The following is a 25,689-nucleotide window of genomic DNA, read 5'->3' as shown; positions in this document are numbered from 1 at the left end:
CGTCTGATATCCCAAATGCGGCGGTGCATTACACGGTCTTAGAGACGGCTACAAAACGTTTTAAGACGTCCGACAAAATCTTGGCAAGATTCTCCAAGAACATCTTAATGTCTTGCCAAAACGTCTCCAAGACGTCTTGTAAACGTTTAAGATGGTTTTCAAGATGTCTTCCTTATCTTGTCATGACGTCTTGAAGACGGCTTCTAGACCAATGTGTGTTCAGTGGGGGAGGGGTGGCAGGGAGGATAAGAGAGGGTGTTACGTATCAGGGGCAACAGAAGACTATCGTCTTTTGACGTCATTTGCAGCGAAGCAAGCAGATATGCGACCAGTTTTGTTTGCTGAGATTTGTTTTTGTTTCGAAATAAAACGAGGGCCAACTATAGGATCGGTTGACTTTTAAATGGTGAGCATGTATCATTCATGCGATTCTCGTGAGAATCTCGTGAGTCTTGGGGACGGACGGTCTTGGTGATGTATGCTCTATTATCGTGGAAGTCCGAGTCCTCGGACACCGTACGTACTTCATCGTTTACCTCAGGATGAATATTGCAATATGCTGGCAAAATGTGATCTACAGTTTTTGCGCGCTTTCTACACACTACGCATAAATAAGACAAAGACATAACTTAAAGCATGAATCTTTTATTTACAACAGTGCTCATGACAACAGCATAAATAATGCAGAAAATCTATGTCATAGCTATATACAGGCGGTACTGTGATCAGTAAGGAACTCGGTACACCTATTTCACCGAATAAGTGACTTGTCATTGTTAACGTGTAGAATAGGTACTCTCAGGTGAGGAAAATCTTGTGCAAGGAATTCGTACCCCAAGGAATTTGGCACGGTTCGAAAACAGGAACTGCCGTGAGTGCTGCTTGCTGGTGGCATTAGCATCAAGTCATATACTTTGACTAAATGCAGCCGAGCGATTTTACAGCGAATCGATTAGTGCAACCAGATGCGGTGGAAAACTTCCGCCCCAAAACGTCCATGAAAATTCTGCCTGCTCGACATGCCGACGAAAGTAATTCTGAAAGAGCATTTCGCATTAGGCTAAATGACATTTCTGGTAGTCATAGCAAGTGTTGAGGTAGAGGTGTGGGTAATGCTATAGGTGGGTGAGTAATTAGGGGCCGTTGCGGGGAAACTACCAAATATTAATGGTGTTTTGGGGCTCCACGGTGTGTTCGACAGCACGCCGTTTCAAAACCATTGTGTTTATAAAAGTGTAAAAGTATAAAAGTACTTTCCAGGAATGAAATTAATTTCGCGAGGAACAAGCTGGGGGACAAACTTCAAAACTATAGGGGCATAGGCGGGACGTAGGATAGTGCCAAAACGCTAAGGCTGCCTTGAGCAGTAAATTGAGTCTTACAGTTCTTGCTGAAAGCTAGCGGCTAAGCTCTTTCTCTTTAAACTTTGCACACGTTTACACAAGGTGTCCCAGCATACCTGTTCCGCATGTCCTGGATAAGGCGCTTGCTTTGCATGCTCAGACGTGTGTGTGTTCGTCCGTGGAGCGTTAGCAGACAACTGCGCCTACGATGACGTCACAGCTTGTGCGATACGTTGCTAGGCGACACACGTGACGTCATCGCTCGGTGAGGTTACCACCCTCTCACACGCTACCCTCGCCACAGCGTGAGGCGTGGCCGACGTATCCGGCGTTCGTCGGCTACACCTCGCGCCGGACTATAGAGTGATGCGCTTTCGCTGGCGTGGCGTCCCCGTGCCGAGAGCACTCGCGCGTCAACGCTACGTCGGACTTTAAAGTGGCCTTTAGAAGAAGCCTTTATCATCCCGATACTCGGGGTCGGCTAAGTTTCGCTAAGAACCAGCCAAGCCAAACCAAGTTAAGCAAAGTAAAGCAAAGTTAACGCTAGGGAAGGGGCACCAGCTTCGCTGTTTTCACAGTATTCGCACCATTAGTGTGAAGCCGCCCCTAATTTTTTTGTATCTGCTCCGATACGCGGCAATACGTCTCTCACTGTTGCCGTGCTAGAATGACAATGTACATGAGTTGAGGGGAACGCACGGACAGCATACGTTCTGAACACATCACAAGTAAAATACGGCTTCGCAAATGTACGCAACTTTTGCACTTGCTATATCGTACTTGCTCCCAGGCCAGTCCTTGTTCTCGGCATCAACTCTAGTTACGCCTCGTGAAAGCCAGAGCTAGGACGATGGTCAGCATGGCAGCGAAGCTCGAGCCGGCTTGCGTGGCCATGTTGCCTCTTCCTTTGCCGCCGCCGCTGTATCCAGGCACCGCGCGTTCCATGAAACTCTCGATAACTCTTTCAACGGGCTCCACGTCGGCCTGTGCGCACTCCGTGCTGTTTTCCCGGGAGCGGTCGACGCACTTGGATAATTCCACCTTCAGTACCCTGCAATGACATCAAAGTACGGCATTGTCTCCCTGTGACTGCTGCGAATCGCGTCAATTACTTCGGCTGAAACCGTCAGAAGTTGACGCTGCTTTTGACCTTATCCATTTTGCGCATGTCGTAAAGGCACATTTAATCATTATCAGAGCTCAACGTCTTGAAGCTTCTCTTTGACCCACGACGGTTGCTTGAGTGACAAGACAGAGAGAAGGGAGGAAGGAAAGGCAGGGAGGGTAACTAGACCTTGTCCAGTCTGCTACCCTACACGGGGGGAGGGGGATGGGGGAGTCGAAGAAAGAGAGAGAAGACATGAGTCTTAATCACACTTTTCACATGCACTAAGCCAGGTGTAGCGTATCTAAAGTCAGGCTGTAGCCTTCAGATGAGCGGGGAGGCCAGGCTCCCAAGACCTTTGCTTCTGCAAATGTCTAGACACGTGCACTTAGGACACATGGGTGAGTCAGCCATTCCAGTGACATAGTTGTGTGAGTTAGGTGAAGAGTACTCCTAGCCGCGGCCGACAGAACAGTGTTGAGTCGCGTCATGTTGGTAACTGCAGTTTTAGTAAAGAATGGAGGCTGTATAATCGATGGTTGGAGTTCTGCGGAGTATTCCAGTGACTCAATGGGATGGTATGTGCGACATGGCGAAGCTATCTTGCCGCGTCTACTCTTGATAAATGTGTAAGGAGCATCGGTGCTGCAGCCTGGGCACGTAGGGCAGCGTCGTCGGCGAGGTGGTTAGTAAAGGCGCCACAATGTCCCAGCAGCCACTGAAAGTTTATATCATGTGCTCGTTCAGAAACGCAATGGCGAATTTCGTTGATTTGGGACACCTATCGGTCGTAATATCCACGTCGTAAACTTGGCACGCTTTGAAGGGTTTGCTTGAGTGCAGGACTGCACATCAGGTTTGTCCTCCTGTGGCTATGCAATATGCATATACAATTTGATTATGCGGGCGTTTTTGTGCTCACCTCACCTTACCTCCTCCCTCACCCTGCGCTTTCTTAGAATGCGGCTGACACAGGCGTGATTTCGTCGCTTCACGTTCTGGCCAACTGCGCAATGTGACAGCCCCTCTGCCGTATCTGAAATTACTTAAGACGAGAGCATTGCTGTCTTTTAAGCAGATTCCTCACTATACCTGGCTGATTTAATGCCTTAAACGCGGCATAATAAAGCTTCGGCGTAGCAAAAATATCCCTCACAGATTCATGGAGTGTTTAAAATTCTGCTTAGCGACTAACAAAAATTCCTAGCGCACAAAAGGCACGGGCGATGGACGCCATAACATAGGCGTGTGGAATTAGGCTAGTTTTCGTCAGAGTAGTTTTGGACAGAGAAAGCTGAAATTTCGGAAATAGCGCTAAAAGTAAAACGATATGTATTGGGCTTTGTGGTCTTTACGTCAGAATATTGGGTCCATTTGTATATCGCGTGGGTCGTAGTGACGAAAAATTAATTCTTGCACATATCTCTGCTCATTGGCCAGGCACACCACTTGAAATGAATGGACTTTGGGCATATGGTTACAACGTCTCCTGCCCTCAGTAAGGGGCGCTGATCAAATTGTGTGCAAATTGCGCGCAGAGTACAACTTCTATGGTAATGGTGAAAATTTAATTAAGTGTTGTAAATTCACGAAAGACTGAAGCGAGGATGTCCTCTGCATCCATTGTTGTTAAGAGAGAGAGCAAGAAGAGGAAAGGCAGGGAGGTCAACCAGAAGAGCATCCGGCTTGCTACCCTACACTAGGGGTAAGGGAAAGGGAAATGCTTTATGTTAAGGACACAGAAAGACTACTGGAAAACAGTGAATTAGGGTTTCATTTATCCTACATGTGTAATGGACAAATGGTACAACCGAAGGTCCCCGGACGGACGTGTGCGGACGACATAGTGTTGCTACCGGATAATTCAAGAGATTTGCAGACACCTGTGAATATCTGTGGCGACAACGCAGCGGCAAATGTAGGCCTTAAGTTTAGCACAGAGAAATCGGGAATTGTGACCTTCACTGAAGAGACGAGTAGCCTAATCACGTGGTTTCAATTCAACCGCAGCTCCTGATAACACCCCGCCTGTTTTTCTACACGCCTGATATTTGCTGCACGCCTACGGCGAAAAAAAGCTGCGCGTTTCCATTACAAAGCTACTTGCAACATAAATTACGCACGTTTCGAGCGCAAGAATGACTCGTACTGAAAATTGAGTATTATTGTTATAATAGGTTTGGACGTCTCAAATAAGAAAAACGAAGTGGGAGAATATGACACTACGCCTGGCTGTGGACATTTACATACAAATACGCTGTCCATAAGCATTGCTTATATAAATATTAACACCCATCCATACGGTCTATAACTCTCGCTTTTGCCAAAAACACTCCTATCTCATGAAAAAAGAGACCTCGGTCACGTTAACCGTCAGTAAAGAGTGCAGTAGCTCGCGCATGTCTTGTCCCTATTTTCTGCTGTGTTGCCATGCTTGCGCAATACGAAAAATTGCGTAATAAATGGCGACTTGCCTAAAGGCAAGTAATGTATCCTCACTCCATCAGTGCAATTTCTCTTGACAACAACTGCTTGTTTTTAGAGTTTAGCGTTTTCGGTTTTAGTTTCCTAAATTCGGCGTACTTTTGCGGTTCTCATTTCCATTGGCAAGTTCACTTCATTTTTTCAACGAAGATATCGTGCGAGATTAACTTTAACCGACGGTTTCCGGTGGATATATAAATTAAAATGAGGTTTAGTGGCCGGAACAGGCGTAGATGTAGATCCTTGGGACATGCTGGCACGGAACAGGTGGCTAGAACAGTTACGTCGGGTAGCGCTCTGAACCGTAACTTCGGCGCCGTCTTTCGTGAAGCGACCACGATGCTGCTGCTGCTTGCTTGCTTGATCCTCATCCGCTGCAGCTGCTGCTGCTGGTGTGCATAATCTTCGGTGCATGGTGTACGTCTTCTTCGTCACAATATATATATATATATATATATATATATATATATAGATATATATTGAACAGGCGTTTATTCCACGCAAGCGTAAGGCTGACCGTCCGATCAGTTCAAGGAACCGCAAACGCGAGCGGCGTAGTCCGAGCGATGCGCTAGGGAGACTGACCCACTAGGCAGCGCTGGTAAGGATGCCCCACTGCATCGTCCTTCTTCTTCACTACAATATATATATATATATATATATATATATATATATTGTTACGGGGAGAATATATATACAATGGATATATTTACAGGGTAAGGCGCACAACGCTGCAGCAATCGTTCAGGGGAGCGCGTGCACACCAGAAAAACCACCCGTCGTCGTCGTCATCGTCCAAGCACCGACCACAGGATCGCCACTCGTGACATTACCCGCCGGCGGCAGAAGCACCGTCCCGGTGCAATTAGGGCCCGGGCCGAGAGTGGTACGGTTTAAGACGCGAGACATGGACTATGTCACTCGCGATTGTTGCAGAGGCCGACGTAGGATTTAGCGGAGCGATTTCATAGGTCACATTAGTGACTTTGCGTACGACGCGGTAAGGGCCAGCATAACGGGAGAGGAGTTTTTCGCATAGGCCAACGCGACGTAACGGGAACCACAGCAAGACGAGCGATCCTGGAGGGAAGTTCACCTCCCGGTGTCGGCGGTCATAGAGACATTTTTGTTTGACCTGTGAAGCCGACAAGCGATCGCGGGCAACCTGACGGGCGATGTCAGCACGAGCAAGAGCATCACGAGCATAGGCAGAGGATGTGTCTGCGTGAGCATGAAGTATGGTGTCCATAGGTAATGGTGGGTCGTAGCCAAACATATATATATATATATATATATATATATATTGTAATGAAGCAGAGGCGCCCCTGGGTATGTGCCGACTGAAGAAGAAGACGAAGGACCGTGCCGTGATCGCGAGAGAACCCTGTGCTACAAACAGCCCTTGCATTGCCTACCTGTTCCTAGCGTTCCTAGAACGTTATCGACGACAATAAACCTCGTCGCATTTGGTGGAGGTTGCTGAGATCCTTCGCCTCGTCCTGGAGCTATATATATATATATATATATATATATATCAAATGCGAAGACGTGGGTTCGTATCCAACCTGCGGCCAGTTGTTTTGTTCACCTAATTTGATTTCCATTTACGTATTATTTGTTTATTTCATTTAAGAACTGCAGATAATTTCCCCTACGCTGTCCTCCGTGCCATTATTTTTGGCTTCTTCTGATATGACTAATAAATATCGGGCCCGTCGGTTTCCTTCTCTTTGAGGGGAATAAAACACGTTTCGAAAGGAAAGAAAACGTGTATTTTAGTTTATTATTTTGTCCCCTAACTATTTGTTTGGAGCCACATGTCTTTTCCACGAATATGTTCCCTTTGCAAAACTTTGGGAACGAACGTCTTCGGGGTATTCCCCTATCTAAAATTGCTAAACACCATGTATCCCACTCACTATAGGGCCAACTGCACTTGGTGCGGTGGCATACCTACCCTAATAGATATAACCTGGGAGTGCACTAAGCACCTTAATAGGCCAAATACCACTAACAGAATGGAGCAGTGGGAGGCACAGCTCGCTCGCTCAGACCTTTCATGACAAAAGTCCTTAATTAGCCAGGTGAGGCAGGTGGAAGAGGCCAGTGGGACCCTGGACTGGGGCACTCCGACCACCGCTCCTCAAAATCTTTTCCAGCCCAATAAAGTTTCTATTTCTGTAGTCTCGTTCACTCCAATGAAGTACGGGCGCCTCCACTGGCTCCTTGGCTCTCTCAATGGCATAGAGTAGTGGAGCTCGGACATGCCGAGGGTCACAAAGAACGCGGTCGTTCCTATCTTCTCGATCTTTGCGAAGACGTCCTCTTCCCTCTACGCCAAGTAGTACCCGAGTAGTGCTCCATGCTCGAGCTGCTATGTAAACCTATGAGGAACGCAGTGTCAGCGTTGCATTTCCAGACGAAGCTGCGGTCTTCCAAGAGGTTCTTTGTGAGCGTCAGGAGCTGGTAGGTGAGCACTGGGTGGGAAACTTGCTTTTGAATTGCTGTCCATGCGGAGACATACCCGATCTTCTAAGCGCCATCTGGCTCGGCGCAGGTAGTCCGCGAGAATGAGAGGAGAGAGTCGGGTGAAGGAGCGCGAATGACGACGGTGCCGCGACCAGGCCTGCGTAGGAGGATAGCTAGATAGATACATAGATAGATACATAGATAGATAGATAGATACATAGATAGATAGATAGATACATAGATAGCTAGATAGACAGATAGATACATAGATAGCTAGATAGACAAATAGATAGATACATAAATAGATAGATAGATAAATAAATAGCTAGCTAGATAGATAGATAGATAGATACATAGATAGCTAGATAGATAGATAGATAGATAGATAGCACTACTTCGGCGACAGATCGAAGACTGAAAGGACCAGGACCAGGGAGCCCCGCCCCTTTGGATATTATATTTACCACCTCTCGTTTTCGTCGCACCAGCAGGCAAAACGGACGCTAGCAAGAAAAACGCAGACTGCTTCGGCGACAGGCCAACACCCGACCTTGACCTCGTTACCTTGACCTCGCTACAGAGCGCGTGTAGGCTCGCAGCTGCCCGTAGATCGCCATCTTATCTATCAGGTAAATTTACTTTCACTGAAACTGTTCGGTTAAAGCCCATTCTTGGAAATTAAATTCCGCGTGCTGCTTTTGTTTCTTTCTTTCTCGGTTCAAACCGAAGACACCGGACACCACGTTCTATAAACAAAACAGATAAAATACAAAGGGCACCAGTTTGAGGGTAGTTATCTAAGGCCGCGGCTTTCCTGCCGCACTGCTGAACAACCAAAGGGTGAGCGCACCATCAGCTCAGTTAATGGTACAAACTGCGAAGCTATTAAAGGCATCAAATTATCCCGAAAGAAATAAGGAAACTGAGTCGTACTCCAAATCCTTTTGAGTCGGCATGGCAGTGAAGAAGTCCAGACGCGTAGCCGTCAGTGCGAGTTGCTCGACACAGCTGAGGAACGTGTGCGGGTTCCAGCACTGGAAGGTAACCAGCAGTTCTGCGCAAGCGAAAGGGAAAATATTATACTCTGAAAGCATCGATAGACACAGAATAGAACAACTAAAAGCTGTTCGCATAGCATTGCAACTGAAAGAACTTGCCACAAGTGCAGGTATGCATTGTGCACACGGTGACAGTGACGTATGGCATGCGCTCTTGAGCACCAGTGGCCGCTCCATCCAGGTATACACGTGATTTTCAATACCAAGGTGCAAATAGATACCACGTGACTTGGTGATGCCTCTGTGCAACATTTGCGCTTGGTAATTTGCGCAGGGTTTTGCGTCCCACACACGGAGACTCTCGGAGTGGTGGCGTGCGCGCATTACCGAGGCCATAGCAAATAACACACTGATGCGAGCGAGGACGACGTTGTGTGCGTCGCAAAGTACTAGTAGCAGTAGTTATTTAAAATATGACTTTGTGAGCTGTGACAGCCTGCTGCTGTGGCAGTGATTGAGTCCACTGTCACAGGAATTGCTGAATTCCGCGGATATTTTTTTCCATTGAAGCTCTTATGACGACATTGAGAAACGTTTTAATGCAGTGATGTGCTCGGGATTAAATGTCAATAAAAGAACAGCCAGCCACGCAACCTGAGTCGGAGTCCGAAATTATTGATTTTAAACATAATTATTCAATGGTTATAAAATGAAGGTCATTCATTCATTCATTCATTCATTCATTCATTCATTCATTCATTCATTCATTCATTCATTCATTCATTCATTCATGTATTTCACGATACTGCAGCCCGGCTATCGATGGAATGGGTGGCACAAACGTAAGTTAAACAAGACGAAAGACGCTAACACACATGCACCTAATAGAAATATCTACAAGAAAAAAAGAGAAAATAAAGCAAACGCTAACATACAAGAAGCGTACATATCATAAGCGCACTCTAACAAATAAAACACCCTTAAATGTAGTAAAAAAACATCTGTGCTGCTAGGGGTCGCGTTTCTCTGGACGAAGATTTCTAGAGTTCCAATTTTGCGCGGTAAAGATTATGCATATCCCATGCACATATATTGGGATCTATGCGAATCCAAGCTGTCGTGAAGTGGTTAATGAAATACTGCAAAATTTGTCCCTTTCGTTCGTGGGTCTTCGGCGCAAATGAAAACTGGCATGCGAATGCACTCTCGCGTAACGGTGCTATACGCAATGTGGCCCAATCTTACGCGGGGACCCTGGGACCTGCGTGCCCGAATCCCTTGCTTTTCTCTCTTATGCAGGGTGCCCCACGTAACTTGTGCCAAAATTTGAAAAATATTCAAGTGCCTCGTAGCTGGACAGAACCGATGTAATGTTGTTTGCGTTGCTCGGAGAAAGTCAGCCTATTTATTTTTTTGCCTAATTACATAATTAGTTATAGTTAAGTTCTCAAATATTATAATTGGAGAAAAATTGTCAATCAGAAAATCGGAGGCCATCATGGAAAATTTCTGATCCATCTTTTTGTTGCTCTGTACGCGTTACATAAGTTTTTTCGAAGCCTGAAAGAAACCAGCAAAAGCACGCGAAAAGGGCCACGTGACTACCACTTTTTTTTTTTGTTCTGCCGGCTTTCTTTCGCTTGGAAATGAACTTTTGCGTAGCACGTATAGAGCAACTGAAACACGATTCGGGAATTTTTAATGATGGCCTGCAATTTTCTGACTGACAATTTCGCACTGATTAAAATATTTGATAAGTAAATTAACTATAATAACTAATTATGTAACTAGGCGAAGTACACAAAGATAGCCTGACTTGCTCCAAGCGACGGAAAACAACATTACCTCGGTTCTGTCCAGGTACGTGGAACTCGCATATTTTTTAATTCGGCACAAGTTAGCTGGCACACTCCGTTTGGGCTAGTGTTTCTTCGTTTGTGATTTATTTTAAATGTGCCGGGCCGCTCCTTGGCCGATCCCCCATTGTACCATGGTAGGACAATCACAATCATCAAGACGCCGCGATTATCTCAAATGGCAAGTTGGCGTTGGCACAAGAGAAGCGCACGTGCGATTGCGGCTTAATGAAAAATGTCACAGTTTCGCCCTAAGGGCGAAGCAATGAAGGCGATAGCAACACAGCAATGTCATACGAAGTAAGGTGAGCGGCTTTGGTAGCAATATGAATTGTAGTAAACATGAGCTTATTAAGTAAGCAGGTGTGCTGCGGCGTAAGTAGACCGATATGAAGAGAGACTCGACCACGACAAGGCACGTGTGAAACGGTGGTGCTGATGAGAAGCGCTTCCCGTGGGCAGTGCGTGCGAAGGGACACACCTGTACCGCTGCAGTGCCGATCCGGGCAGCATTGCATGTGTAGCGTGCGTTGGAAAATGTGGCCTGACTATTACTAACTGAATTAACAAGTGTGGTGTCAGCGCGCACAAGCAAACACGAATAGATCACACTGAATGACAGCAGACCACGACTGTCAAAATGCTGGCAGCAAGAGCATCCGCCGCAGCGGGCGAAGGTACGTGCGGTCTATCGCTTCCACGGAAACTGAGCGGCGAATGCACAGCGCATACAAAGGTAAGAGCCGTGTGGAGATAAGAGACGGGGCGGCCGAGCGACACAGCTGGGCAAAGTACCAACGCGGTTGTTGGCAGAGCTGTGCCCCCCCCCCCCCCCGCTCCCCCCTGCGCTGCCTTCCCGCTTTGTTGTTATCCCGTGGGAGATTGAGTGGCAAGTTGCCCTTGCGCCCGGTTGCAAGATAGGCCTTTGGTGCCCGAGCGCAGCGTCGCCCCGCCTCCCCGCCTCCCTCCCTCCCATACCCCCACGGCCTTTCGCGTGACGGTTGCGTTTGCTTCCCGCCGTGCGTTCGCTCTCCGTGATAGCGCGCGTCCCCCGCACGCTTCCGCTCGGGCATACGGCGCGCGGCGACGATTTTATCTATACGGAACCTCACGGCGACGGCGACGGCAGAAATCCGGTTGAAGTGTCGATATAATTGCTTTCGCAATAATAACCTATACGAAAGTGTTTACAAATGAAGACAACATAATAGGCATCCCAGACAGGTAAGCCCTGACACCCCTGTGACATCGCGACCGGCATACTGACTTGCAGAAACCTGGCAATATGGAAACAAAACAAAGCGAGAAAGCTTTGAATAAGTCTGCGATAGTGAAATGGTGGACTATTAGGTTCGTCACTGTTTCTTTGTGATAAAATATTTTCATGGGAAAGATACTTATTTGGGGAAGTAATCATTTGTGTTAGCCAAGTTGAACAAAAGCTTCAAGCTTTCTACTAGGCGCCGCTCGGAGAGTGGGGTGAGTGTTAATGAAGCTGGCTGGGAGGAAGGCGACGCGTTTCAGTCATAAAGGTGACAAAAAAACTAACAACTTTCCTTTGGAATGATTTTACTTTACTAATGTTGGATTTTATGCAGATTTCCCAAAAGTATTTATCACCGTGCATAGGGTTTTATATGTTCAAAGCATTCTGTGGGGTGGAGCTACTCGAAGAGTGTTTCGCAAATAACCTAGTTGTTTGAGGACCTTATCACAAAGTTGTATGTGCCTAGCTGAGAACGTGTTAGCAAGGACATGAAGCCCGAAGTACACTCCACTGCGCGGTGCAAGGAAGTAGTTAAACAGCAGTTAAACATAGTACGAGGTGAACTTATTGCGAGGCACATATACGCTTTTTTTAAGTTTATGATCATTTGTATGTTTTTACACCATCACGATAAGGAATTTACAGAACAATAAAATTGGGTTACAGTGCATACCGCACGCGTTGCCAAATCTTGACTGGGAGCTTACCACTGTCGTTGAAAAGGAAACTGTACAATTATTGCATTCTACCGGTGCTAACATATGGGGCAGAAACATGGAGGTTAGCAAAAAAGCTCGAGAAGAAGTTAAGGACCACAGAAAGAGCGATGTAACGAAAAATGTTAGGAGTAACGTTAAGAGACCGAAAGAGAGCGGTGTGGATAAGAGAGTAACATGGGAGGGCCGATATTCTAGTTTACATTAGCAGAAAAAAATATAGCTGGGCAGGCCGTCTAATGCGTAGGGTAGATGACATGTGGACTATTAGAGTTAGAGAACGGGTACCAAGAGAAGGGAAGCGCAGTCGAGGTCGGCAGAAAACTAGGTGGGGTGATGAAATGAGGAAATTTACAGGCGCACGTTGGAATCAGCTAGCCCAAGGCAGGGGTAACTGGAGATCGCAGGGAGAGGCATTCGTCCTGCAGTGGACATAAATATAGGCTGATGATGATGACGATGATCCCGAAACCATCGTCAAAATCTAGACAAATAATTGCAAAGGAAATTGTGGTCATTAGGCGTCGTAATTGTGTTATATAAAACACAGTCGTCGGCATACTGACGTATCTTTGTGGAAACTGTCAGAGGAAGGTCATTCATATACAACGAGGAAAGAAGCGGCCCGAGAAAGGAGCCTTGCGGTACACCTCATGACAGATGTGCTACTGTAGAATTGGATGAATTTGAAACGAAGATGCTGAGTGCGATTAAAACGAAAGCTGGCTATATCGAAACTAACGAGGTTAGGATTGTTTAGCGTGATGCTGAGTTCGTGAAGAAGTTTTGAGGGAGTGACGGTGAGAAATACCTCTGAAAAAATCGATGAATATCGCATCAATCTGATTACCTACGTCAACGACCTGAATGCTATCATGGGAGAATTCTGTTCACTTCACATCACATCACTTTATTTTCCTTAAAGACCCCTATTGGGGTGTTACATAAGGGGTGGGAGTTTACAAGATGCAGGCGTTTACAGCGGTCGAAAAGGTCGATGGACAGGTTATGGCAGCGATATGGCGGGGTTCCAGTCGGTTGCTGTTCGTGAAAAAAAATGAGTTCATGAAGTACGCGCTCGTGGACGCAAAACTTGGAGAGGGTGACCGATGCGATGGGATCTGCGTGGTGGGAGTGCGCAGATGTATGGTTCTTGTCTTAGGGGCGAATAAAAGAACTTGTGATACAAAACAAGACTGGCAATGCGATGGCGAGCAGAAAGATTACACAAACCTGATTGCGATTTGAGAGATGATATGCTAACATCGTATGAGTATGAAGAGTGAATAAATATGGTAGACCGGTTTTGTACCGCGTCGATGGCATTTGATAAATATGCTTGATGAGGGTTCCAGATGGCCGATGCGTATTCCAGTTTAGTTCTGACGAGGGAGATGTATGCTTGTAGTCTGACGTGTTGAGGGGCTTTCTGGGTAATTGTAATATATCCACGACGGAAACCATGCGGAGTATGGCAGGAAATACGATGAACTTCAAGAAATTATATATTATGCTTGCTGGTAATATTCTCCAATAACTTACATGAGTGTATGGGAGAGAAGTAGATTTGCAGTTTGATAAAGATTGCCTACTTCAAGATTTACGTAAGGTGAGCACTCTGGTTACTTTCCACGACGAAATAACTGTGGTGTTTGATAATTAATTTTGAAAAGAATACATTATACATACATAATATTTACAAAATACATTGCGTATACTTCACTCGAATAGGCAACAGCTTCTTCGGATGGTTTTTATTTTAGCCAGTAATTCATAACTTTTGTTTCTCGCGCCGCGTTTTACCGTGTCCACATTGTAGGTCATCTATGAGTTTCCCCAGTTGCGGCGGTGAAATTATCTGCACGATCCAGCAACGCAGGGCGTCGTTGATGAATCATCACTAAGAACAGCCGGCAAATAGACCCGTAAGGTGAAGGCAGTGAGAACTCACTTCACTCTCTTTGACGTATATCAGTCGATCAGATTGGCAGACAAGGGCGAAGGTTTTCTTTCTGAGCGATTCAGGTAAGCAATAATGCCCAAGTAAATTCCTGAACAATTTCAGCCAAAAGCGCCATATTGCTGTTAATATCGAGAAGAACGAAACAGTGGCTCACGTAAAACATATTTTTTAAATTGTTACAATCGGTGACAACCTAAGAATTCAGTACAAGCTCCACCCACAAAATCGCAGTGCAACTGTCTTTCTTGTCTCTGCGCTCCAAATGGCGCTCTTTGGCCATAACTGCCCCTTGCGCCATAAAACACCACACATCATCATCTGCGCTCCAAAGCATAGTTCCTAATGGACGCCGATATTGAAAGACGTTCGCTTTCGCCGTGAGGTGAACGGAATGAAGGAACGTAACTGGCTGGCGCATCTGTACGAGTTATCTTTGCATTGAACAGCGGTGCGCGTATTCGCCATCACATTAATTGGGTCAGACTGTGGGCTGACATCAAAGATGAACTAATCTCTTGACTATGAAGCCTCGCGTGCGGGGACTGCATAATGAGCCATATACTTAGTACCCTCGCCCACTTTCCCGAATACGCCTTGAGCCATCATTTGAATATATCATTTTCTCTTCTCAGGTTCTCTCTTATAGTAAAGAAGTGTGAAGCTGCGGTGAATTTTGTTTGGACTAGCTACTTATACTCGCAGCGAGTGCACTAATTCTCATCATCATCATCATCTGTTATGTACGCTGCACGAAGACGGCATCTCCCAGCAATCTCCAATCAGCTTTGTCTTGACTCAGCCGAATGCCCCCTTTGCCTGCAAGTTTCTTAATGTTATCCCACCGTCTCGTTCGTCGTCATCCGCGCAGCAAGATAGGATGCTTTCGAATGCCTCTGCAAGCAGTCGTCGCTGTTCATAAGCGGGTAAGCTCGCTGAGAAAATGAATACATCCCTCAATAGTGGGCGAGAACATACGACAGAACTGTGGCCTGATCCTGTATGTTATAGACTTTCAGTGGTTGAATTTAACGAAGCCGAAGTGGAGAAAATGAAAGCACCGTTGTGAGTTGGTAAGTCTTCGTGTCAAACGAAACTGTTTCCAGGATAGGTAACCTATTGAGTTTGTATAGAGAGTGCCAGCCGAGGGTCTGGCACAACTCAAAGTAAGGTGAGGAGATTGAAATGCTTGTTTTTATTGTTTATACTCTGGCAACCGTGGGTGATATTCTACTGCTCTCTTTTTCACATTTTTTGACAGGTATTTGCGGACGGTGTTGTCTTCAGGAGACAAATACCGCTCCACGTTCTTGTTTTCCACTCTTGTGGTTCACCCGCATGTTTTTCTATCAAGGTTACTAATATTCCAGTTGCACCTAGTGTAGATGGCGGGCAAAGATTACGTTATCTGTTATGAGACGGATAACATCACGCTTACGTCGGTCTATTCTTCTGTTAGTTCAAGCAAGGGTCTCAGAAAACCGAAGTACCCGTGAGGGCGTTTTGGGTGATAAAAGGACGCTTCCGACAGAAATCGCGTGTTTGGCACATGCTCGAGGTAGCGGGGACAATAGAACCGCTCACGAGATTACAGGTGCTTCATAAATGTCAAGGAGAAGCTGTAGATTACGGGCGTGTTCATCTCATATGCTGTGACTGCACTCACATATATGCAATCCAGTATTGAATAAAACAGCTGGGAGCGTAACCTCGTAGATTACAGAGCAGAGGCGGATTCGCCACTGAATCACTGCACTGTCGCGCTCAATATGAACTGCGACACGGGAACCGTGGTTGCAGCGACGGTTTCGCAATAAAAGTGAGGAGGGCGTCGCCATTTGAGCAATGCGCATACCGCGTGCTTTCCATCGTGCGCTATCTTCGCGCTCTCGCGTATTCACGTTCTCTCCACTTTTCCCCGTCTAACCTCCGCGAGCAAAATTCCTTCCCTGCGTTCTCCCATACCGGAGAGGGAGGATCGCGTGACGGATACGTCACGGGCCTGGCCTTCTTTTAACACGAAAGTGTTTTATTCCGGGGTCCACCAAGACTTCACTGACGTATTTCGGTCACGGAAATACGTCAGCTTACAATGTACACGAACATAATACAAAGAAAGAAACCAGAAGAAAAAGTTCCACAAACATGCAAAATTTCGAAATCGAACACACGACCTCTCGGTCCGCGACGATAGATCGCCGAGCGTTTAACCCATTGCGCCACAAACGCATTTGCAGAGAGCTACACAGACGCGCCTTATATATCTAACACTCCTCCGTGTACCCGCACTCTTGCTCGGGGCGCTGCCGCCGCCTACGAGCAGAAAAGAGAAGTACTGCATTATGACACTAACGCGCACCGACAGTGAACGCTTCGGTGGTCTCAGCACTACGACGCCTCGATGCCAGCAGTATCTACCAACGCCACCTAGGTGGCGTTCACCGTACTCAGCACAGCGGAGCGTGGCCTCCGCAATTAGCTCTGAAAATGTTTCTGAAGTTGATCGCGGAGGCTGCAATTACGACGCGCTGTACGCGCTGATTTGACTCGGTGACGATTCAGTTACGTGCTTTGTCTTGCGCGTTGTATTAGTGTGTCAGTTACGTGCTTCGTCTTTCGCGTTGTGCTAGCGTGTGCAGCGTAGTGCAGCTTCCATATGCACGACGGTTGCTCATGGTCATCGACGTTGGTAGTCGTGATGGAGGAGACGTGCCACCAGGCGTCAGCGTGGGTGCATCAACGCCTAAGAGCGCTTTAGCCACAAAACACCAATAGACATTATATATCAATGTGCAATAAACATTACACTACTTCTGTGAAGACACGTTTCACTTTCGTGTTCTATACCGATTCCTATATAAGAGGGATCAACCACATTTTTTTTTCTGTTTAGCTCTCGCGTTCTCGCTGCGTGGCGCACTTCCGGTGATGGTCTCGCGCGGGAGCTGTTGCATTTGTCTCGTTTCGCGCAGCGTACGATTTTGCGCGTGCTGCACGAGAGCACCTGATTAGCGGTATAGGTCAATGCCATGGTCACGAGCACTGACTCAGACGCAAGCGGATCGCACGTTGGAACCCGGAAGAAAATGGCAGCTAGTTTCGTTTACTGCGCGCGCGGCAGCACGACGTGAGAAAAAGCCAACGAAGCGAAAGTGCACCCCTTTTGATACGGCACGGAGTAAAACAAAGACTCGCATACATACTGTTTGTAGTTTTTTTTCTATAAACTTTAAACCGTCTATTGAAGCAACAGGTCAAACAAATAACAGATGTTGCCTCTAATAATTCTCGAAGTCACGTGCCACTCTGAGTGAGGTCACAGCACTCCAATTTACGTAGGCGCACTTGTGCGATCGACGACGAGTCTCCGGCTGGAAGCGCGGCGCCCGCGAAAAGGGCGCACGGTGTTTGGTTTGAAATTTCAACTTTTTTTTCACGGCTCGAAGCCTTGTAATGCTTTGCAGACACGATCCTTATCGCGCATTGTACGCACTTCGCTTGTCAGCTCAAAATCGCCAGACCTGGTCAGGGGCTCGTTTAGAGCATGCAACATCTTCCCCAGTATTCTATTATGGATTCGAGGTGTGCTCAGCTCTTCGTTTTCTCCACTCCATGTAGAGTTTTAGCCGGGGTCGCACTGTAAGAGCGCTTTGAATATTGTCGACGACAGTGACGTTCTAGTTCGAGGAAAATTCGCCCTTTCATTGGCAGCCATAGCTTCGGTCGTTTGCTGCCCTCGTTGAAGAAATGGCAGTCCTGGTCTCAGTGGAGTCGAACTACGGCTTTAGGATGGCAAGGAAAAGTGACAGCAAAGTTGTATTGAAGAATGATTGCGACGCACAGCAAAGCGATTTATCGTTTTTCTCACGAAGGGAGCCGGACTTCTAGGTTGAATCTTCGGTGATCGAGAAATGAAACGCTGTCATGTCAGGGCGTAGTTCTCGCTAAGACATTCTTTTTTTCCGATACCTTCTGTCAAATTGAGGTAAACGATCCAAGGCTGAATGTGTGGTTCACGCAGTTTTCTCTCTCTTCCGAAACTTGGTAGGCTTCGCAGCATACGTATCTAGGTAAAAAAGCTCAAAGCGGCTTGGACGCCGGGTATACCCCCCACCACATCCAAAACTAACCAGAAACGAAGGAACCGACTACAGGCGACACCAGAGCAATACCTTCACCCACGGAAGCTTACTGCATCTTTCCACCCGACGATATACAGCTACACCTGTCCACACTGCAACGTGCCAGACACCTTGGCACACCTCCTACTGCAATGCAAGCACACCCGAGCACGCATTACAACGACACAACCTATAGCAGCAGGCGCAGACCCAACCCTCCTCGCAGAGACGTGGAAGGCTGCGATCTCCAAGCCTGACCTGGTCGACCAGCGCGAACTCGTCGCCCGGGCCCGGAGGGCGATCCAAGCCAGAGGGTTCCTGGAATAAGGGACCCTTCCGCCTCGACTGCCAACTAACTCACTGTTTAGGGTAAAGGTTTATTCATTCATTCATTCATTCATTCATTCATTCATTCATTCATTCATTCATTCATTCATTCATTCATTCATTCCCTTTCACCATGTGAAGATGGAAGACCAGCGAAGCTGCTGGTTTTGTTTAATTACACGTATTTTTTTAAAACTTGGTGGTTGTGTTAAATGGTTGAAAAGACACGACACATAACTTGGTTGCGTCGCCGCGCGCCGTAGGCTGTATGTGCGAGTGAAAGCGAGTTTAAGCTACTAGATCCACACCGTTTTGCACTATCGGCCGTAGGACGTTGGGCCGCTGCGCGTTCGGATTCTCGTCGCTTTCGCATCCATTCGCGTTGTTGAGCGCGCCGACGCTCCTTGAAGGCGCGCTCTTCCTCTTCGGAGCGAGGAACACGGGTGCTACCCATACCGAGTGCAAGGGGCAACTGATGGCGTCGCTAGGGAAATGGCTATGTCAAGAGAGAATGAGACACAGCTATTGGTTGGTAGATTATTACGTTTTATCACTGACGTTTCGACACGCGTCGTCGTAGACTAGCGTTTGGGCAACAGCGTTCATCACGGCGGCGCATTGTTTCTGTCTCGTTGGGTCCCACGTGTGAAAAGGGTAGTTCAAGGGCGCGTTACAGGTCCCCGAGGCCGCAGGGGTATGTCCGATTGAGCTTGGACCCTTTCTGCACTATCACTAGGATCGGCCCACTTGCTTTTTGTCAACATCTCAGACACAGGGCGAGATACGGGGCAAAACCCGGCACCTTCAGTATATCGTCATCTAGCTTTGTTTCCTTCGTTCTCAATTAAAATTGAGAACTCCGGCTAAAAAGCTAAAAAACACCAAACTTCCAAACATTAATACGCGGAACAGGTGTTATGCTCTGTTAATTTACCTTCACATTTAAATCTATGCTGACGGCGCATTGCGGTGAATTTAGTGACATTACAGTCAGATGAAAACACACGGCGCATTGACGGCGCATGCGGATGAAAAAAAAATGAAAAAAAAATAAGGAGACCGTAGGTGTCAGTGGGAGCGTTAGTACTTACTCTTGAGAAGGGATCCCTGGTTCTCACAGAGGGTGTCGATTGCTGCCACCCAAGAACTCTCTTGAAGAGCCAGTTCCATCTTCTTGTCCTTTGGACAGTCTGGACGTGCGTGGAAGTCAGTGCAAGACTCTTTCTTCCCGCTGAAAGCATTGATGGGTATCAGGATAACAGCCTTTATTAGTTATGCTGCTCGGAGCATGCCAGAAGTGCATTTCCCCTCGTCATTTTCTCGCGATCCCTTTTATAGTGTGCACAACAACTGAAAATCTGTCGTGCCACGGTGACCGCTGTTCCACCTGAAACAGTGTTCTCTTTCGCTTCAGTAATGCTAAATGTGAGGGGCACGCCACCCTAGATGTTCGACCAAGAGGCAGAGAAAGCATGCTTAGGAAGGAAGGAATGTTAATGAGAAATAGTTCTGCTCCTTCTATAACCTGCTAACCTGCACGAAAACAAAAAGGTACGAGGATTAGAAGGGAAAGAAGCACAGAAGAAGTAAACTGCGCATAAAATCCATCAGTAGCAACGGTAACAGACAGCATTCCCAAAGCATTCTCAAGGGCCCTGGACCTCAGCAACTTCAACAGTTCAGACATAGCCTTATGCGCAGAGTTACTCTCGCAGTCATGACCTGAACTGCTGGTCCGATAGTGGACGATTGCCCTTTCTATCATTCGCTGATCACATCAATTGCGTTTCTAACAGACACAAAGGAAGTCGTTGTCCCAAGGACCGGTAATATTGCGAGCAAAATTTATAAACTGTGACCTTTGCTTAAGAACCGTGTCACACGTAACACCCTTGCGTTGCTTGTCGAGCCCGTGGGCCAAAGTCGGTTCTACGCGTAGCAGGTCAAGGGAAACGGCCACGCGCGACATGGCCTCTGAGGTGCGCGCGCCGTCACACTCTCGAAGGCAAAGCCTAACGCGTGACTCTTTGTCGGCCGCATCGTGGCCAGGACAAGAAAACTGCCATAAAGCCCCTAAATATTCGACAGGCGACACCGAGGTCGCAAATCTGTGCATTTACTGTTGACTGTTACTGAATTAACTGCACTGTTGTTTTCTTATAGCATACCTCAAGAAATAGGTGTCATTTTTTCGGGGCGACAATACATCCTTACAGCCTATCTAAGGTGAGCCTATCTGCCCGCAGGCATCTGGCGTAAAAAGTGAGTGTTACAGTGCGTCCATATGACAGGAGGAGGAGGAAACATCTTTATTTGGTTAATTTGGCTTAGTGAGGGGTGGCTACCAGGTGATGGCTTACAGCCACCTCCTCGGCTCTTTTGATGGCCCGAAGTCGAACTTCCAGGTTTAGGTTCGTGAGTACCGCTTCCCACGCTTCAGGTGAGGAAGCGGCCAGGAGGTCTGGTGGGGGCGGGGGGGGGGATCTAATAATCGTAGTTAACACATCTCAACGTCAGCTACTTGGTAAGGTACAAAATCCTCGCGCATGGAAAGCGAAATAATCGTTTACGTTCTCCTCTAAGACTCTTCATAGATGCAGGTATGCTAAAATGTTCAATTTACTCGCGATTTTATGCTGTATCTCCAAGCGTTGTCCCTATTGTATATTTTTTTTTCTTTGTTGCTGAGAGCTTGCATAAGTGCTGCGGATATGTTTTTTTTTTACTGTAAGTGTGTGTGATGTGTATATACTATGATGTCGAATGAGGTACATCCTTTGGTTATCCTACGACTATATTTAAGAAAAGGTGTCCTTGGCATTATGATGGTAAAATGCGAGGCTGCGCACTCATAAAAGGCAAAATAGTTCTGCGGAAGATCGCAAGGTGGTATCTGATGTTCTCTGCGATTTCCTGCTGAGGACGGGGTGAGGCCCACGATCGAGGTGAGGCCCACGTCGATCGTATTTCGGTTTTGAGGCTCACACTTTGCAACCTCTACTAAAGAAAATAAATGATATTGCCACCACCGCCATAATCATCACCATTATTATTGTTATTATTATTATAACCAGCTGGCCACATCAACGACGTATGTTTACGTTGGCGAAGTCTTGGATGGTTACCAAATTTCACGGGTTACTTGTGTAATTGACTCAAAACGAATATCTCTACAGAAGATATTTTATAGTCGAGGGTTCGACGGAATGCCGTCTGGTCAGCTAAGTTTGTAAGAAAACAAGCACGCCATTGACCAAAGTGAAAACAAGATGAGATTTCGGGATTTGTGCGGATCCCTCATACCCAGTTCCTATGGTTTCGCGGAATACCGTCTGGTCAGGCAAGTTCACTAGAAGACATAAGCAGTTCACTGACCATGATATGTTGATGAACCTGAATACCCGACTTATTTCTGGAGTATGAATGTTCGAACAGCCAAAACAGCACACTTAATGGCTAGAAACAAAGCCTTTGACACCACGCCTGGATACGCTTTCGGCAGAAATGGACTCTGTGCGAATCAACGAAACAATTTACAACATGCAATATGCTAAACTGAGTTTTACGCAGGATTTCAATCCACGCTGATTAAAAAAGAAGGGGTTGGGGGATAGAATTCACTGAATCCTTTCAGTCCGTGGACTCATTTACTGCGGCAGCTGATAGAACTGAAATCCCCAGATACCGTACAATTTTCCGCCAAATCTTGTTTAGTGTCAAATCATCATTTTGTTGCGATAGCCTCACACGTTATTGAAAGCGCAGTTCCCCACAGCAATTGTGATAGAGATCTTTGAAGCCACTGCCGATGGCAGTGGCAAGCATGGTGCATCAGACAGCTTGGGAATGAATGTTAATTAGAATATGAATTTTCCGGTAAAGTTGTTAAGAGAACTAAGAAAGTATTATTTTGAGCTAATACTTTCTGCTTGCTGCATTGTTGGGGGTCTTTATGTTTAGGTAATTTTGTTCATACGTGTGTAATTATTTTTCACATTGTAGACTGTGCTTATCGTCAATTCTTCTTGCAATTATTCTACTAATTTTGTCGCTTGAAGAGCTTCATTCTGAAGTCTGTAACCTACTCGTATTTCTTCTTCTTTGTTGGTGATAATGTAGGATATGTATTTTTTTCTATCTCGTGGCGTTTAATTGCATTTTCTGTATTTGTTCTGGTATTGCATTGATGGTTTCTCAACTATATTTGTGTGTAAATGATGTCCTTATTAGCCTTTGGCTACGAGACCAAAGACATTGTCCGCAGCTTGCCGATATGATTGATAAATAATAATTAATGAACTCTAAATTTTCCTCGTTTAGTAACCCCTTTTCTAAAGGCAGACTTACGTGCACATGGCCTTGTAAAGGTTGTTGAAATCTGTTAGCGCCTTTGCTTCCACAATGACTGCAACCCTCCTTTGCAGACATTCCATGATGGCGTCCTCTTGGCATGCGTCTGGCATTGCTGCACCATCTACTAAATAGATAGTTAAACGAGAACAGGATTGTTAATAGAGAACAGTACAGTATTTATTAACTCGAAACATTATACACGAAGCTTCCAGGAAAGTCACGCATAGTCCTTTTTATTTTTTCGGTTAACATTCAACCAATAACTTTACGTTTACAAATGTGGCAAAATAATGCAACAACCTTAAACTAGACCTATTAATGTTTGTAATACTGAAAAATCAAGAGCATACATGGAGTAGTCAATAATGAAATTTAAAATAGAACTTAGTGATTGGGTTTTGAGAGAAGTGTGAAGTGATAAGCTAACTTAGGAGCTTGAAAATAGCCAATCTGTATTATCTGTGTTGTAAGGGTTCACTTATGTGAGTCATGTGACCATACGATAATTTGGAGGCCCAGCCACCTCTGGGACCGAAGGCGACATCACATGCAAGTCCGAAGCTCCGCCCCCTTGACGCGATAGAGGCGCAACTACCCCGCAACTGGCGCGTATAGGCGCGTGCTCATTCGTGCAATGATTGGACACCGGACGCCCTTCGCCTCCCCCTCATCAGCTCAATAGAATAAAAAGCATATCTAGCATACCTGAAGTAACTCAAACAGGCTAGGTGACTATTTGTCACCGCCAATTTCAAAGGTGGATGCCAATTAATCATCATAATCAGCTGCTCCTGCTCTCATATTGCAAACATGTCTCGACCAGAGATGGTGAACGCTGTTTCTACGGCATGCGCCAGAAGAGCGAGTGATAGGCAGCGCTACACAAATTTAACGGAAGAAGAGTTGCAAGAACGTTTAGCTCGCTAACGCGCCAATAATGGAAGCCCTGTGGAAGCCAGGAAAGACAAGAAGCGTGAATTATATTGTGGTGCGAGCAGTACACAGTGGCTTAATGTCGGTGATGCCATCTAACCATTCAATGTACCGCCTAGTCGTTTAAATAACAAGGCACTATACCGGGCTTCGCGCCAGAATAACTCCCCTTAAGAAAGTTTCAGTCGTACTTTTTTTCAGTATTTAGTACTTAAGTGGTCATTATTCCTGACACTTCAGGTAACAGCCTCGGCGTGTCCATAGATACACGCCCATATATTATGTACGCGTTGAAAACATATTAGCAGGTGCGCGTTACTTCTGATGAAGAGCTTTCAACGCCAGTCTAAGCACGATCGACACTGAGCACAACGGGATCCATATTCCACGTATATTGCAAAAATAGAAACAGAAACTGTTATGTAGAAGTGTAGAGTGCTTATTAAAATCCGTGATTTTTTGTGGTTGTGTTTTGCGTCTTATATGGCAGAGTGTTGTTTGGCGCTTATAAAAAAGTTCATCAGACACACTTCATTTTAAAATATAAGTAACTCTCAACGACGGCCCTCTTGAAGATAGCGATATTGCCGGAAACATTGAAACACATTTACCGGTTGCGAAACTGGCAAAGCCAAACTTGGAACATTAGTAGAAAATCTAGCAGGATGAAGTAGAGTATACTATATATGAAGGTCTATTAAGTCACGCGTGCGCAGTTTTGCACTTCATTCGGGTTCTTGGATTTCCTCTTTAACAGCAGGAAGCTTCAAAGCTAATCCAGGCCGCTTTAATTTCTCGCCGCCAGGACGGTTTCTTGAGTTCCACGCCGTCCCGTGTTGTTTATCAATGAGTTAATGAGCTTTGGAAAACTTAATCTTTAATTACATGTTAATGTCATAGGGTGCAAGTACATGAATTACATAGCAAACAGACATAAGCTTCAGTTAGTACATTATCTAGTCCAATACGGCCCGAATGTCCCTAAGCCTACTGAAGATTGCGTACATTCTCTATTTTCTAGTAGGTTTCAAAGTATTCTCGCCGCATCGGAATGGATGATGTATTGAGTGAACTCAAATAGGCGTTGCAGTTAATATCATCCGGAACTTTTAGAGGGAAGTTTCTTTTTTTTGGAAACTGTTAAGCATAACGCGAATACATTTCGTAGCGTCTTAAAGGTTGTGGCTACGGTGTACAGCGACTTTCTCAGAGTCCCCACATTCGTTGCCGCTTGATACACTATGCATTCTTGGCCGAGCGGACGCTCTAAAGAAACCATTGCCGCAATTTCGCCCGTTAAAACGGATTTACGATTGACAGCGCTGAATCTCACCTGTTAACGGAGAGAAAAGGAGCAAGGCGAGGAGAAAACTTGCATGCGACATTGCGGCCTCCATGTCTGACGCCTGGAATGACAGCCCGCGGCGGCGGATGTTGGTTATAAAGAGCGTTATCTCCTGCCGCGGTGTTTCGCCTACCTTTCGTACACACATGAGGTGTCGAAGTCTTCGTACCTGATAACGGCTTCACGAACGACCGATTGCGCTCAACGTATCGCCGTTATCCGCTTATCAGGCGGCAAGTGCTTTGGAACGGAAGGCATTTACGTCCGCGCAAACGCCTGTGCGATAGTCCCGGTGTAAACGTGGTAGGTATTGCACAAAGCCGCAGGATCGCAGTTGTATAGGCCATAGGCAATTGATTCAAAGTGCATTCGCCAGAGAAGTGTTGCGTTGTTGTGGATAATCCCTGCGTAG

The 25,689-nt window shown here is 46.3% G+C and overlaps 1 protein-coding gene across 2 annotated transcripts; it reads right to left on the bottom strand.

The window, feature by feature from the left end:
• Positions 1–629: 629 nt before the first annotated feature.
• Positions 630–25,416, bottom strand: LOC119441429 (uncharacterized). Of its 2 annotated transcripts, none has more exons than XM_037706052.2 (5): positions 25,266–25,416; positions 22,994–23,123; positions 19,738–19,877; positions 8,335–8,455; positions 630–2,394 (listed from the first exon to the last, which is right to left on the bottom strand). In XM_037706052.2, exons 1-5 carry the CDS (start codon positions 25,327–25,329, stop codon positions 2,160–2,162), a joined length of 690 nt encoding a protein of 229 aa, XP_037561980.2. In that variant the 5' UTR covers positions 25,330–25,416; the 3' UTR covers positions 630–2,159. The 2 variants fall into 2 exon arrangements, with proteins under 2 accessions (XP_037561980.2, XP_037561981.2); XM_037706053.2 differs by having other exon boundaries at positions 22,994–23,120; positions 25,266–25,414.
• Positions 25,417–25,689: the final 273 nt, after the last annotated feature.

This window comes from Dermacentor silvarum, chromosome 2 (assembly GCF_013339745.2).
Source record: "Dermacentor silvarum isolate Dsil-2018 chromosome 2, BIME_Dsil_1.4, whole genome shotgun sequence".
Classification (NCBI taxonomy): Eukaryota; Metazoa; Arthropoda; class Arachnida; order Ixodida; family Ixodidae; genus Dermacentor; species Dermacentor silvarum.
The sequence above is the reverse complement of the archived record's forward strand: the minus strand, read 5'-3'. Positions and strand labels throughout refer to the sequence as shown.